Source organism: Ailuropoda melanoleuca, chromosome 2 (assembly GCF_002007445.2).
Source record: "Ailuropoda melanoleuca isolate Jingjing chromosome 2, ASM200744v2, whole genome shotgun sequence".
Lineage (NCBI taxonomy): Eukaryota > Metazoa > Chordata > Mammalia > Carnivora > Ursidae > Ailuropoda > Ailuropoda melanoleuca.
In genome coordinates, this window is record NC_048219.1 from 197,542,212 (window position 1) to 197,557,583 (window position 15,372).

Consider the following 15,372-nt stretch of genomic DNA (forward strand, 5'->3'; position numbering starts at 1 on the left):
ATCATGAAAGAATTTATGCTTTCTTCTCAAGCCCCTATGGAATATTCACCAAAATCAATGCCACATGGAGAACACAGAAAATTTCCAAACACACACAGAAACCCATCCAGTACAGACAGTAATCCCTGAGCGTACTGCGATGGAAGGAGGCATTAACAAAGCACACAGAAACAAAAATCCAACTATACGAATACCGAACGCTTTTAAATATTCAAAGATCCAACAAGAAAATGAAGAAAGTGCGTAAAATAAAGAAAATTGAACACATCACGCATCGAGAATTGCAGGAACTGCTGAAGTCAAGCTCAGAAACTAATTCATAGTCTTACGCACTTAAGTAATTAAAAAAAGGAATTGAAACAAATAAATTAAGCACTGGACTCAAAAAGTTAGAATAAGAACCAGAAAATTAAACCATATGCTGTTCAAGGAAAAAGAAAAAGAAGATCACGCAGATTACAGAAATTAAAGGAATTACTGGTTTGGGGCCGAAACTCGGGAAACTGATAAAAGAGGCTGGGGGACCGCTGCGCAGTGTGGAAGACGGGGTGCTTTTCGGGGGAGGGGGATGGAGAGCAGTACAACTAGTTGAAGGCGGCTTTGGAACTAGTCCCAGCATTTTAACAAAGCAAAACAAACAAACAACACTTTCATCATGAAAACCTCCAATGTGCACAGAACCAGGGAGGAATATGGTGAACACCCACGCGTGCAGCTTGAACAATTATCAATATTTGCCATTTTGTTTCATCTATTAATATCCATTTTTTTGCAATTCCACGTAACAAAATATCTCAACTTTAAATCGGTAAAAGATGGAAGACGGTTGAGTCAAATCGTTTTTAAAAAGTTTCTTCTCATTAAGATTATGAATTTTAAAAATAATGATATTCACCAAATGTGCAAAGTTCGCACAGCCAGGTCCCAAGGTCCCCTTGGACCAGGTCCGCCTACAGCTGGTGTCGGCGCGCGCTGAGAGCCGGCTACGTGAAAACGTCACACAGAAGAGCGGCTGTTTCCGCATCTGTCGATACCGCCAGGGCTGCAAGAAGCGCCGGGTCAACTTCAAAACCCCGTGCACAGCCACACTCTGCACTGGTGGGGGGCCATCTCTAGACTGCCCGTGCAACTGGGCTACACCCCCTTCTGCTCAATACTTTTTCAAAAAAAGTCCTACTACGTGACAAGCTCACAGCCCTGAAGTTCTTGTGGACCCTGAAGAACTGACCCTTTCCGTAACTTACGTGGTGCTTTCTTCAGAGTACTAGCTGTGTCCGCCACGCCGGAAGCTGTACTCACACACGCGTTCCAAATCTGACTCTACAGAAATAGAATGACTTCCACACAAGCGGGGCTCCACACAGGCTGCCACCTGGGGGCTCCAGTGACCCCTCCTCAGCCAGGTGGTAGAGGGGCGCCACCCTGCCACAAGCAGTCCCAGTGCAGAAACACATGCAACGTCTCAGTTCGATTTTCCTGGCCTTCGCGACAGCCATGATGTTATTTTAATGGAATCTCGTGTGCATAAGTTCCCGTGCGCTGGCTGTACCAGCGAGGGTTCTATCTGGAGGGAGCAAAACCATCTGTACTCCTCTGCTCTGTGAGTTAAAGATGAAGAAAGTGTTAGATTCTCCCCCACTCCCTATTTCAGAACTATCCTTAAAGCTCTTTAGAAAACGCTTTTAATGTTTCTAATTTTTCTGTATCCTGCAGGAAGAAAAACTGCTTTTTGGAAATATTTGCAAGCTCAAATTGAGCAAGAGCTGTAAATAAAAACCTGGCATAGAGTTGGGAGCTTGGCTTTCCAGAAGTGCACAAATGTACTTCCGGGAAACTATAAATAGAACCAGGCCGCGCCCCACACAAAAAATGGTGAAATGTCCTTTAAGTTCTCATATATAAATGCGGCTATCAAAGACAAGCGAGACCTCCAGAAGTAAGGGACAGCTGGAGCAATCCACTGGGGAGTTTGCGATCTGCTCCACAACCAGGTGTCCCTGGACGAACACCCGAGGGTCACCCGCTCACAACGCAAACGCAGGAAATCGGGCCCTGAGGTTGAGCACAGAGTGCTCACGCTGAGCACTATGCCCACGGGACCCCCTTCCTCCTCCCTGCCCCCACCCCTGCCCCTTCCCCAGAGGGAGGCACTCCCCCTGCAGCTTGCCCAGCTCACCCAGCAGCTCCCACCCCCTTGTCCCTGCCTCCCTTACCTGCCCCACACCCCGGGCTTCGGCGGGGCTCACACTGGCACAGATCACAAGTTATTCTCGGAAAGTCATTTTGATTACCCTAAATTTGGTGGATAAAAATACAGCATTTGAAAGTGGAAAATCATTCCAGTGGTCGAGGAAGGCCACAAATCTCTACGATAGTCACTGCCCGTTGCAGTTACGTAAGGTCAAGGTCACGGAACATGAAGAAGAAGGCCTTTCAGAGTTTCCTCTTCAGCAGCCTCCGAACGTCTGCTCTGTGTTCCACCTAACAGCTGGGAAAAGCACGGCCAGTATTACCTAACACTGACAGTTGAAATATTTAAAAATAGAAGGTGTTTCCTCCACTTGGCAGAAGGCGAGAGGGCAGCGGAGAGGCCACGTGAGGCGGGGCTGCGCTTCTCAGGGTGAGCCAGCCCTTCCAGCAGGAGGCCCCCCGGGCAGCAACACACACACCGGTACCTGAGGTGCCCAGTCCTGCCCCAATACCCAGCAGGGAATGTAGCACCGTTCAAGAGCTCTGTGGGTCACGGGGGGGGGGGGACCACCCAACAGGAGGCTAGAAATGAGGGGCTTTCGTGTGTGCTGGGATCGGGGAAGAAGCAGGGGGTAAGGCTCAGACTTGAACATCTAGACGCGTGTTAAACACTCAGCCCCTTAATGGCCGTGTAACCTGGGGTCCTAACTGGTGGCGGCTTGTTGTCATTCTCATGGGGCATGAAAGGCCCAGCGGCATGAAGTGCCAGCAGGACGGCAGGGGACAGGCAGGGACAGCACCCGCTGCTGCCATTACCGCCATGACTGCTGTAAGGGCTGGCGATCCCGTGCCATGGTGCAAGCCCGCTTCTAGCAAGTGGACACACGCTGGTTGTCACCACATGAGAGCCCCTGGGAAGCAGGGACACTACAAAGTACGATTCGGTAGAAAATGCACCGGTAACAACGTCTATAAAAAATGACGAACAATGTCTACTTTACGGACATCGCACGGAGATTTCATTGCCATACTGTCTGTATGCCGACGACTCCCGATGTTAGGGTCCCAGCCTCAGCTGCCCCCCACGCTGGGGCTCATGTTCACACTTGCCTTCTCGACATCTGCAATGGGGCACGACTTTTCAACAGCCCCCCCAAGAGTGGCTTCGTCTGTGTCCCCACCTACACTCATGACAACCCCGCCATCATGCTCAGAGCCAGACTGCAGCGTCATTCCCGCCTCTTCTGCTCCCCTCATGGCACGCCTGCACCGCCAGTGAATCCCATGTACTTCCAGTATTTCTGGACTCTGAACCACGTTCGCTGCCTCTACCCTGCCTGAGCCAGGCCCCCTGGCCCTCACCCCACCCCACGTGTCCGTCACTGTCGGTGGCACAAGGCGAGGGGTATTGCTCCTCTGCTCAGAACCTCCAAGAGCTCTCCGTTCTCCCGAGGGCAAAGCCCTACCCTGTGGGATGGCTGCAAGTCCTCGCTGACCCGCAACCGCCCCAGCGCTTGCCAAGAACGCTCCTCCTCTCTGGCCTCCCAGCTGACCCCGGCCACTCCCCCTCCGGCCTCTGCACCGGGCCACTCTCAGCACCAGCAAGTCCCGACCTGCCTACCCTGCCCCTGATGAAAGATGCCGCATCTCTGAGCTCCTGCCCCTGCCCTGCTTCCTGGCTACAGTCCACTCGCCGTGCGTGCAGACTAGCTGCCCTCTCCCCGAAGACAAGCTCTGCAAACATGAGGGATCTCTGTTTCGTTCCTAAGTAGATGCATTCTGAGTGCCAAGGGCAGAGCCGGGCACCCAGACGGCCCCATCACGACGAACGAAGGCACGAGTGAGTGAACAGGTGAGCCCCGTGCCGGGACAGCAAGGCCTTCTTCCTCGGCCACTTCACGGACAATTGTAGAAACACACACACAAGAATGCCGTCTGTCCTTCCAGCTTCTTCCTCTGCAGCACTTTTTTTTTTTTTTTAAAGATTTTATTTATTTATTTGACAGAGATAGAGATAGCCAGCGAGAGGGGGAACACAAGAAGGGGGAGTGGGAGAGGAAGAAGCAGGCTCATAGCGGAGGAGCCTGATGTGGGGCTCGATCCCATAACGCCGGGATCACGCCCTGAGCCGAAGGCAGACGCTTAACCGCTGTGCCACCCAGGCGCCCCCTCTGCAGCACTTCTAACACCCCAACGCTCCACGTAATTCAGTGCCCCCGAGCTCGATTCGGCGAGCACATTCGGAGCCCAGCGCCCACCGCGAGAGAACACAACTGTCATCAAGCACATCCTGAAGACGGAAACCGGAGCAGGAAGCAACCCTCAACCAACTTCACAGGCGTGCTCACTTCCAACCATGACGCACCAGGTGAGAAATCAGTAACAAAAAGATGTCTGCAAAAGCTTCATACCTTCAGATGAGAAACACTTTTAAATACCTCATTTTTTCAAAGAAAACAGAACCATCAAACAAAATTTAAAGAGGCTACAAATTAAATACTTCAAATGAGAACTTTCCAAAAGCACTTGTGCCTGCAGAGAAGTGTGTAACCATGTACGCTGACATCCAAAGGAAGAAAGGTTAAAAATTAATGTGTCACACATTCAACCTGAGGGCTTAGAACACGAATATCCGAATGACCACCGCCCCCTGCAAGGAGCAGAGCAGAGATAAGATGGGGAGTCAGGGGGCCAGGAATTAACTGTGCGCCAGAGGATGGAGGAAGCAGGACAGGAAACGCACAAAGCTGACGGGACACGCTCCGCGTCCTCGGCTCCAAAGCCACCAGATCCATCTGTCCCCCATGTTCCTCGTGAAAACGTCTAGACCCCTGCCACCTCCAGAGCCGCCTGCGCCGTGGGGCTGGCCCAGGAGCTGGAGGACAACCACGGGGATACCCAGGTCCCCTCAGTGGTCCTGCCCCGAGGCCAGCCACACGCAGGGCATCCGCGGCCCGAGAGGAGTGCCAGCCCCTTCCAAGGCGGCTCTGGATGACAGCAGCTGGCACCCACCTGCCGCTTCCCGGCTGCTCTGGGCCCTTGGGAGCTGCCTGGCTTTGGGTCTACAGCACCCCGGGCAGGCCACACTTTTGTGAGGCTCCAGACGCGGGCACTTCTCCTCCAAAGAGGGCAGCCACAGTGGGACTGAAACACAGTAAACATGACCACCAGACACGAAATTCTGACCCGAACAGAACGCGGGCAAGACTGACAAGGCCGCCTCCCTGACCCTGCCTGAAGGTCCCGGTGAAGGCTCCACGGACTCTCTGGGCTTGTGTCCCTCCCACTCCACTGCCTGGATGTGCAGGACACGAAGCTGGTGAGAAAAGACAAAAGCACAAATGTCAGCCGCCTCGGTCAGTTCTGGGCACGTGGTGCAATGGGTGACACTTCCGATCAGAAGTCGGCCTTGGGAAAAACCCTTCCTTCCACCTAATAATCTCCTTCAAATACCCAGGAGGATCGTGAGGGATGTTCCCCACTTTCTGCATCCACGCAGATCCTAGGGTCTCTGCCACCATCGCCACATCCGGGCTCGAGTGGACGAGCGGCTGGTTTTGGGCGCACCAGGGCACAGGGGGCCATTTCTCAGACGCCCCGAAGTCCCTGCTGTGCTATTAACAGTAAACCCCAGCTTTCTTATGGCCCCTGTTCCTGCTCCGGGCCGCATGGTACGCTCTTCGTAATTCTGCAAGCCTATGGCCACAGCAACAGTACAGAAGTTAACGGGCTGGAACAGCCCGTGATACACAACAATAACCCAAACAATCTAATTTCCGCCCAGGATGGGAAAGGCCTTTCTGTTCCTCCCTCAAGCACAGCAGACACTGAAGAAGCCGGCCGGGAAAGGAGGTGCTGCCATCCAGCAGAGTGGGCCTCGGCTGGGGTGGGGGATGTGCTCAGCCAGCCCTGGGGGGGCACTGAAGAGGCACGAGGGGACATTTCTGGTTAAAAATGGCAGACCGAACACCATCATTTATCCTTGCTCCCCCTACATCCCACTAAAACAGTATGGATTGTTTAAAAAAAAAAAAAAAAAGACCCAACAGAAATGCAGACAAAATGCAAATAAGAGAGAGAACAAAGTTCTCAAAATCAGAAAGAACATGGGTGAATAATGGGTATCTGCCTTATGAGATACAAGAAACCATATCCTACCCAACGGCAGGGAAGGGAAGGTCTGCTTTCACACGCAAAGCCTCCTGGGAGTCAGTAGTTGGCAGGAGATGGACCATCTATCCTGGGAGCACGGAGGTGCTCAGACTCCTTCTGTACCCCACACAGCTGGAGAAGCCAGAGGCTCACTTCCTGGAGAGAGTAAGGTACCAGACTGATAGGGCTGAGAGCATGGACATCATGGGCTGCACAGGGGCAGCCAGGCTGTCTACCCCAGGATGTGGTGGCCCGGACCCGCACTACCAGTGAGGCTGGTGGGGCTGTTGGACGACATGCCCACGCAGGGCAGGAGAGCCCCCAGCTGCCAGGACTATCAATGCCCCGAAGGGTCCCCCTGCCTCTGGGTGCCCTCTCCCAAAGACGAGCAGATAGTGGGGTCCCTGGACCACCAGGAAAACTATTCACATACAAGGCAGAGCCCAAGAAGACAGACAACAGGACCCTATGCACAGGCAGGCAGTGCTGCCCCAGACAGAAGGGCAGACATGCCCATGTCCAGGTGGCCAACAGGATGGAGGGCAAGGCTGGGGAAGAGAAGGGGACTATGCATCAGTATGTGGAGGGAAAACTGTTTCCAAAGCCCAAATCCACAAGCCAGATGGTAGACCACATCGTCACTCTGAGGGCAAACGTCATTTACTTCACAACTGTACTGGGGTCACCTCAGCTCAGATGGGCGCGAGGGCCGGGGGTGAGAGCACACGGCACCCCCTCTGCTGCCCGGGGGCCTCAGCCCCTCTGCCGGTTCCATCCTCGAGGAGAGGACGCACCAGGAGGAGGCCGCTGGGCCAAGTCTCACACCCAGGTGGGAATGGGGCGCCCTCCACGAATGGGGACTTCTGCCACATTCGGCGCTGGAAACCTCAACGCACGTCCCTCTCGCCAGAGTTTCCCAGCATTCCAAACTGCATCCCTGAGAGCCTGTCCGGGGAGGTTTGAGTGCACACACAGGTAAGTGCAAGAAAGAACAGGAAGAAGAGGTGGCGAGTGAGGGGGACTGAGGGGTGCCTGCTCTCTCTCCTGCAAGTGCGGGGCCTGCGGCAGGGGGGCCTGTGTGCGCCGAGAGAATCTGAGAAGCGCCAGCACCCTGTCAGCCCAAGCGCCGCGTGGCCCCTGATGTCTCATGGCCCTGGGACACGGACATGCCAGGCAGCGGGCTCCCAACCTGCTGGGCTCCCCGGGCACGGCTTCGCGCTCCATCGAAGGCCAATGTCAGTGAGTGACATGGGCGCGGCGGAGGGAGGGGGCCGGGTTTAGGGGCCAGAAAGCAGACACACGAGAGCGAGGCCTGTCTTCTCTCTGGAAACGCTATCCTGAGGCACAAAAGCACAAAATCCAAAACTTTACACCATAAAGAATTACACTTAAGAAACAATCCATCTTCTCGTTTGTAAATTGCACCCAGCAGTGGATTCATCCAACTCCGGAGAAAAGCCACAAGGCCGGTCGGTAACCTAGGGAGCTGTCTGGTAGGAACCGGCCTGGCGCTGAGTGGTCCGTGATCTGAAGAGCGTGTGGCCCCCGGGCAGAGGGGCTGGCTCCCGCGAGCACTCCGTGGCCTGGTCTCTGGGGGCATCTGGGGGCTCGCGCGGCCATGCTCTTCACTACAGACGAAGCTCACGAGGTTCTCGTGCACCCACACGGCGGTCGGCAAGGCCAGGGCCCGCCCGCAGATTCATGGCTATGTGAGTCCTCCTCTGCGGCCCGGACCCGTTCACCGGGCTCGGCATCCACCAGAGCCACAAACACTGAGTAGGTCTGGGTACTTGATGCAGGAAAAAGCAGACATGGCTCCAACTTTATAATACAAACGCAGAGCTCAAGCCCAGTAGAACGGAACCCTCACAGGAGACATTCTCCATGCAATTCAAAGCATTTTGATGTTAGGTTCCCTGCCTGGGCTGGTTTTGCTTCCTTTAAACAGGGGTCCAAGGGCTGCCATCACAAAGGCTTCTGGGCTGGGGGAGAGGGATGTGGTCACCTTGGAGGAGCAGAGCAGCTGAGAGCCTGGCTACCTGCCGACTAGAGGGTACGGAACAGAAGACTGTCGAGAGCCGTGGGAAGCCCCTCGTGGGCACCACATGCCGTGGCAGAAATCCCTGCCACGCTTCCCAGTACCTAGGCCTCTGCCAGTCCGAGTGGTCATGTGATACCACAGGCCGCCCAGGCTCAGAGGCCCAGCCGCCCACTTGAGGCCGTGCAGCCCCTCCGAGTCAGGCAGACCCCCAGAGCTGCTGGGCTCCCAGGCCTGACCTTGCACTCACTTCTTTCAATCTGGAGTCCAAACTGGGAGCGCAGGAGTGGAGCAAGGAAGGGAAGGAGGACAAACGGACACTGTGCTTGTGGCCCAGGAAATGCCGCTCCTGGCACGGTGGCGTTCCCACACCCGGACTGCCCCCAGGAGGGCACAGAGCTGATGGAAGGCTGGGGAGGAGCAAACTGCATGGAGAGTGCCAGGCTGTTTGACGAATCCCAGGAAGATGGGCTGGGAGCCCAGAAAGGACTGAAGAAGGAGGTGCTCGGGCTGGGCAGGCCTTTCAAGTAACGCCTTTTCACAATTCTGACCGGTGGGACCTTCAATGATGGAGGGGAAAGTTGAATTTGAGGGTTCCTCAGCAGCACGCCTAGGGAAGAAGGCAGTGACGAAGGTGGACGGCCCAGGGCAGCACCCTTCTTTCCAGAAGGACTTCCCAAAGTAATTCTGAGGTCCTTGAGAACAGCCCGTAACATACACCACACACGTGCACGTATCCAGCCTCCATGGACACAGCTGCAGTTACCCTCGGGGGCTGAGGTTACATGGGCCACAGTCTCCTAAAGTGGGCCTAATGTTATGTCACAGCTGCTCACACAGGCTCTCAGGCGAATGTGGTGGAAGGAGGGAAGTGGAAAACTTCTCATCATCTGTTTAGCTGAGCAAACCAAACTGTGGGATTTTTGTCCCTCGATTTTTCAAACTGCAGAGTGACTTTGTATCTGTATGTTCTAGATTTTGTTTTTCCTCCAAAACTGAAAGCAAACGAGCAAGCAGAAAGAGCACAGCAGGCCCCCATGACGCTGGGGCCCACGCTCATCCAGCGTGGCCCATGGCACGGGGTACCCCACACGCACCTGCACGTGCCCACCTGCGTCCACGGGCAGGATGGAGCGCGTTCCCCGTGGCACGGCCTCCCGCCTGAGCAAAGCCAGGCGAGTCCAGAGTGACAATGGTGCCCATGAGGGAACCCGGAGGGTGGTCTCCGTCCGGCCATCCCGGCCTGGCACTTGAGCAGGAGCCGCCCAAGGCAGCCCGATCCTCCACCGTCCTTCATCGTGCCCCATCCCAAGCCCAGAGACCCCAGCTTCACATCACAACACACGAGGAGTGGCGCGTGAGAAGAATTACCACGGGGGCTTGGTTCCCAGGGGGATCGACCAGTTAAGGTAACTCATCACCTTGGGTGCCAATAAGGGAGGTTTTCTGGCACTTTCCCCAGGCCATTCAGGGGTCACACATGTCTTATATTTGCATTTACCTCGCCAGATGCCTTTTCTCTCACCGAAACCAAACAACGGTACAAGAAACACACCTGGGGGGCAGCGGAAGCTTGGGCACCAGCTAGCCTCACACAGTTCCTGCTCCAAAATTCATGACGAGTATCAAGAAATCCAATAACCCCTTGAAGTGTGGTGGTCAAATACCCTTTAAGATCTAGAAATCCACAGCTAAGGCTAAACCTCACTTTTCTCTTAGTTTGGGTACGCTCTCTTGAGTTTCTGTAGCTTTTTCAAGAGTCCAGAATTTTCTTTTAAAGACTGCACCTTTGTTTTACAGACTAAAATCGAGCCACACATGCTTTAGGGGCACACGTATGGAGGGTGATGTGCGGGCATCCCGTATCTGCGGAACATGCTGGAGCTTCTCAAGTATGCAGCTCCCATCCAAGAGTCGGCCGCCACGTCCCCCTGGGCATGGGGTTCACAGCACTGTCTGAGGTGGTCTCTCCTCCAGCAGCACAGAGCAGAGGCGGTCTTGCCCCATAATTTACACGCTGGGTGTCCTGAGAGAGCGCTCCTGCCTCGAGGATCCCCGTCCCCTCTCCGTGGGGCGGAGGTACTCAGGGCAGCGAGGACCCTCGGCTGCTGTGAGGAGCACACGTGTGACGGACAGCAGCCCCTCAACATGCCATCGGTCAACGCTTAATATGTGCATCTTGTTCTTTTCTTGGTAAAGATTTTATTTCAGAGAGAGAGACAGAGATAGCGAGGGAGCACGAGCAGGGAGGAGGAGGAGAAGCAGACTTCCCACTGAGCAGGGAGCCTGATGCAGGGCTCGATCCCGGGACCCCAAGACCAGGACCTGAGCCGAAGGCAGACGCTCAACCAACTGAGCCACCCGGGCGCCCAGCGCATCCTGTTCTTACTCAGGTCTTGTTTTCCTCCCTTTGCTCCTGGGTGACAGAGGCATTGTTCTCGAACCCCTTCACTCAATCAAGGCTGCTGAGCGTCCACACAGTGCAGTGCCAAGTGAGCTCCCCTTCCAGTTCTAGAAGCCAACACCCAACACGTTCGGTACCATGTCTCTCTTCCATAATAAATACACATTATTTTTATAATCAGAGGGAAAAGTCTGTTACTTCAAAAAACTGACAATGATTCAAAGATGAGTTCCTTAAATTTCCCTCCCATCCCCTATAACCCAGATGCCTGGCTCAGGTGAGTGTGCGATCCCGGGGCATTTCTCACTCCCCTCAAACTCCAACATCTCTCTCCACCTAACTGAGCCGATGATGTGGCTTCCACAGGACTCCCGCCAGGCCACCGTGCCTGCGCCCCAAGCCCTCCCCCCGCCCCGGGAAGAGGGGGAACAGGTGTAGCTGTGTCCATAACCGTGCTACTACACAGCATCAACAAAGGATTAGGACGCAACCCGGAGCCACAGGCACGAGATCGGTTCCATGTGAGGGGGGCAAACAGCTGCACGGCCTCTCGTTTATGAGGCAGCTATTCTACAATTACAGATCTGAAAACAAGAAAAAGAAAACAAAAAGAAGGAAAGGTTTGTTTCCAGAGAAGAAGTTATGGGGCGGGGGAGGGGGTTAAGAAATCAGAATTAACCCAAACTAAACAGCATTTTCTTCTATATACAGACTTTTCTATCGTGAAATATCATTCTTGCATGAATTATTCCACACCTCAAATCAAGATGGCAGACAAATAAAAGCCAGGCCAAGTGCTTTCTGTCTGAAGTCAGACTTCACAAGGACCAACCGCACGTAAAGACAACCATGGTCAGATGCCGCCATCTGCGAGCAGAACAGCCTGGCAGCGAGACCCAGACTGCGGCGGGGCGGGGGGCCCTGCACCCTACTCAGAGTCCACGTTCCCACAGTGAAGGCTGGAGTCGTTCCTGCAAGTCACACCCACCTATCGGTTTGTTTTCATGCAGCGGCGCGTCACAACAGTGCTCAGGATTAAAGTCAACTGTGAGGACATCGGCCAGGCAAACTGGGACTGACAGAAAAGTACATCGAGGAACGTCTCTACTCCTGTATCATGACAATGCGACTGTAAAGAAGTTTTCACATTAAGTTTCAAACTCTGTTTTCTTGTAGGATGTAGTTTACAGTGGGTTAGAACGACCAGGGGGGGAGTGATGTAGCCCCTTCACTCTAGCAGCTTCTGAAGGACCCCTCGACGTGCAAGCTTCGTGACCAGCGCCACACCCACCACCACGCACGCCGCCTTCCTTGCAGGCTGCCCATGGGCGTGGCTTCTGCCCTGCAGACTCCGACTGCCAGTGAGGCGGGAAACGCAGCATCCTCTGACTCTGACCAATGGGAACCTGGCTACCAGGAAGTTAAATGACTTGCTTCCGTGTCATGCTCCCCAAGACACCATTTCTCAAGTTGGGTGTTTACCCCCAAATCAGAGGAGGAGAAGAGGCCCAAAGGGCCTGTCCCAGGACCCTGAACAGGCTCTGTCACAGTCAAGTCACATGCTGTCTTCACTGTGTCTGTCAATGGGACATGAAGAGATGACATCTACCCAGGAATTACTAAAAATCAGACACATATATGTGACCCTTTTAAGAATCCTGCAAAGAAGGCATTGTTATCCCCATCCATGAAATGAACGATCGGCCTAAGGTCAGAACCAGTGGGTCAGCAGGACCCCAGGTCCCCTCAGTACGAACCTGAAGCCCATGGACTGTCTCACGCTAAGCCCGGGGGAGTCCCATATCAGGACTCAGCAGGCAGGGCGTCCTTCCCAAGCCAGAAAATTAAACTGGAGCCCACCTCTTTCTGGTCCACTTGTAAACGACGCATACTTAACCACTTACCACCCTTCACAGCCTATACGGGGCTATCTGGAAAGTCTCTTCCTCTGTCCCACACCTGGGGGAGCACTAGGAACGTGCCTTAAGATGCCCAACCACACAAGCACTCCGTGTTTAAAGGACAGTAACACTGGGAGTGAACTCAAGGGAAAGTGAAAATCAGCATGGTTTACTTTACAGGGGCTGAAATTAAAACCTGAGCATCTCAGAGGCTATTTTGAAGCCTCCCTCCCTGCACCTGGGGTCAAAAGTCAAGGCATGCAGAAGGAGGGTGGAGAAGAATGAAATCAAAAGACAGAGCGGGCTGTGAGCATCGCCGGTCCCAGGGACACGGAGCGCTGGAGCGCCGCCCAGGGGCATCTGCAGGGAAGTAAAAGGAGCTGCGTGCGTGGGGAGATGCCAGAAATGACCCTTGGCAGACCACGGAGAATCACTATGCAAAGAAGGACATCACTTCTGCGACACCTCCAGCCACTGTTTAAGGGGACTGGGGAAGGTAAGGCGATGAGTAGGTCTGATGGGGGCCCAGGCAGAGGCAGGGGCCCGCCACCTCCCCATCCCGGCTGGTGCTGCCCACGGAGGGGGCGGGCAGGGTGGCACCCAGGGAAGCTGGGGTCCAGGAGGTGCCACAGAGCCAAGACCACTGAGACAGAAGCCTCCATGCGTGGCAAAGGCAAGGGTCCAGCTGTGCGGTCTTGAAACGCGGGCTCGGGAATCTACGGTGCACCCACACCCAGGCCTTTAGGAGGTATGCTTTGCCCTACATAAGGCCGAGCAGCCTGCACAGGACAAACGGTGCCCAGGCTCTGAGCTCAGATCCTGGAGGACACTAGAGGGGGGCTGGACAAGGGGGTGGTTACAGGAAAAAAAAAAAAGTTTCTACGGCCATCTAGATTTGGAAAACATTGCTTAAAACATGATATTTAGGGGCGCCTGGGTGGCTCAGTTGTTAAACGTCTGCCTTCGGCTCGGGTCATGATCCCAGCGTCCTGGGATCGAGCCCCGCATCAGGCTCCCTGCTCAGCGGGAAGCCTGTGTCTCCCTCTCCCGCTCCCCCTGCTTGCGTTCCCTCTCTTGCTGTGTCTCTCTCTGTCAAATAAATAAAATCTTAAAAAAAAAAAAAAGCATGATATTTAGAAAGATCACCTATGGAATGAAAGACATAATCATGGCTAATGTTCTTTCGCTAATAAAATAAAAGTAAAAGGCGCCTGGGAGACAAGGTCACTGACAGGCGTCGGCCATGAGAAGCCTGGGCCGAGGGGAAGGTGTGACCTGCCCGCTGTCCTGTGGCTGCCAGCAGCCGGACCACGCCAGGCAGGGAACGTCTGGCCCCAGCTCAAGCTCAGAGCTCTTCCCCACAGATCCCCCTATGGATCAGGTCTTGGGGTTACGTCTCAAACGAGCAGCTGGCATCTTTGGGAAGAACACGCCTTCCGGAGCTCAAGACGGAAAAGATCCCCAATTGTCTGCATCTTAAGTGGCATCAAGCCAATGCCCAATTTGCTTGCACGACAGACGGCCTATTTCACCCAGGAGAAGGGCACGGGAGTCAGACGATCTGGTGGCCCACCTGCTCCCTCCAGACCCCTCAGTGCGCTGGGGCCTCCAAACAGCCCTTCGGGTGGGCCCGAGCACCCCCAGGCCAGGCGTGCTGACTTACCCGTGCTGGGCATGTGGTTCACGCGGGCAGGGGTCAACAGCTCCACGGGCTGGTCTCGGCCAGAAAGTCCATCTGGAGGACAGAGAAAGCATTGGGCTTCAGAAACAGCTCTCATTTCCACGAAAATCCTTCACACTCAGAGTCTGCAAGGAGATTCCTCGCGAACAATGCAAATGCATGTGTCCTTCTTACTTTTAAAGGAGAACACGTTTGATTCCATCACACTTTATTTTTATTTGCTGAATCAGAAAATGAAAAACCCCTTGTAGAACCACCAAAATAGTCCCCAAGTGAAACACGGAGAACAGCAGCTCCAGGCCTGCAGACACCCATCTGGCTGGGCCGTTCGGGGTCACTTCTGTTTGGCAGCCACGTTATACCTACTTGTGTTTGTCGGAATGGCTTTTCTGCAGAGACTACAAGCAGTAAGATGGTCAAAACACAAGAGCCACTCCTCCTTCCCAGATGCTGACAAACGGCCTGGGGTGTTAACAGAAACACAGCCCTGGGAGGACCAGCCGAAAACAGCTATGGAGGTGCCTGGGGGGGCGCTCCAGGAAACGAAGACACCCAAACATGCTCTCAGAAAAATACTTGGCCAGGTACTCACAATGTAAAGAATCATTTCTTTAAATCCACTTTCCGCCTGGATTCGGGCCCTGTTTCTCTCTCTCCAGGCTGAGTGCAAAGATGGAGCTGGAACCCGGCCACCACCTAAACCCGGAGCAGGCTGCTTTTAGTCTGAGATTTTCCATATTCTCACAGATAGAAAAGAAAGAAAACTCTGGCAAAACTTCCAGGAATCACACTTTTGGTTTAAAATTAGCTCCTGACAAGTGGTGTAAACCGAACTGCAGTGACAGGCGCGTCATGAAGACGCTGACGTGGCGGTCACTCTCGTGACTGATTTAAGGAGAAAGCGCTGGTTTCGCAGAGCAGCCACGAGCTCCCAAGGCAGACTTTCAAATCACCGCAAAGCAAATAACATCTGATCTGCCGACTGGACCAGAACCTCGCTTTTCAC

At 54.2% G+C, this 15,372-nt stretch overlaps 1 protein-coding gene across 1 annotated transcript in view; it reads right to left on the reverse strand.

The window, feature by feature from the left end:
• HDAC4 (histone deacetylase 4) overlaps positions 1 to 14,542 on the reverse strand; it is a 166,381-nt gene extending 151,839 nt beyond the window's left edge. Inside the window, exon 1 of the mRNA XM_034655536.1 lies at positions 14,349 to 14,542. Coding sequence (XP_034511427.1) covers positions 14,349 to 14,463 — 115 coding nt within the window. The 5' untranslated portion in view covers positions 14,464 to 14,542. The remainder of the gene's footprint in view (positions 1 to 14,348) is intronic.
• Between the last annotated feature and the right edge of the window lie 830 nt (positions 14,543 to 15,372).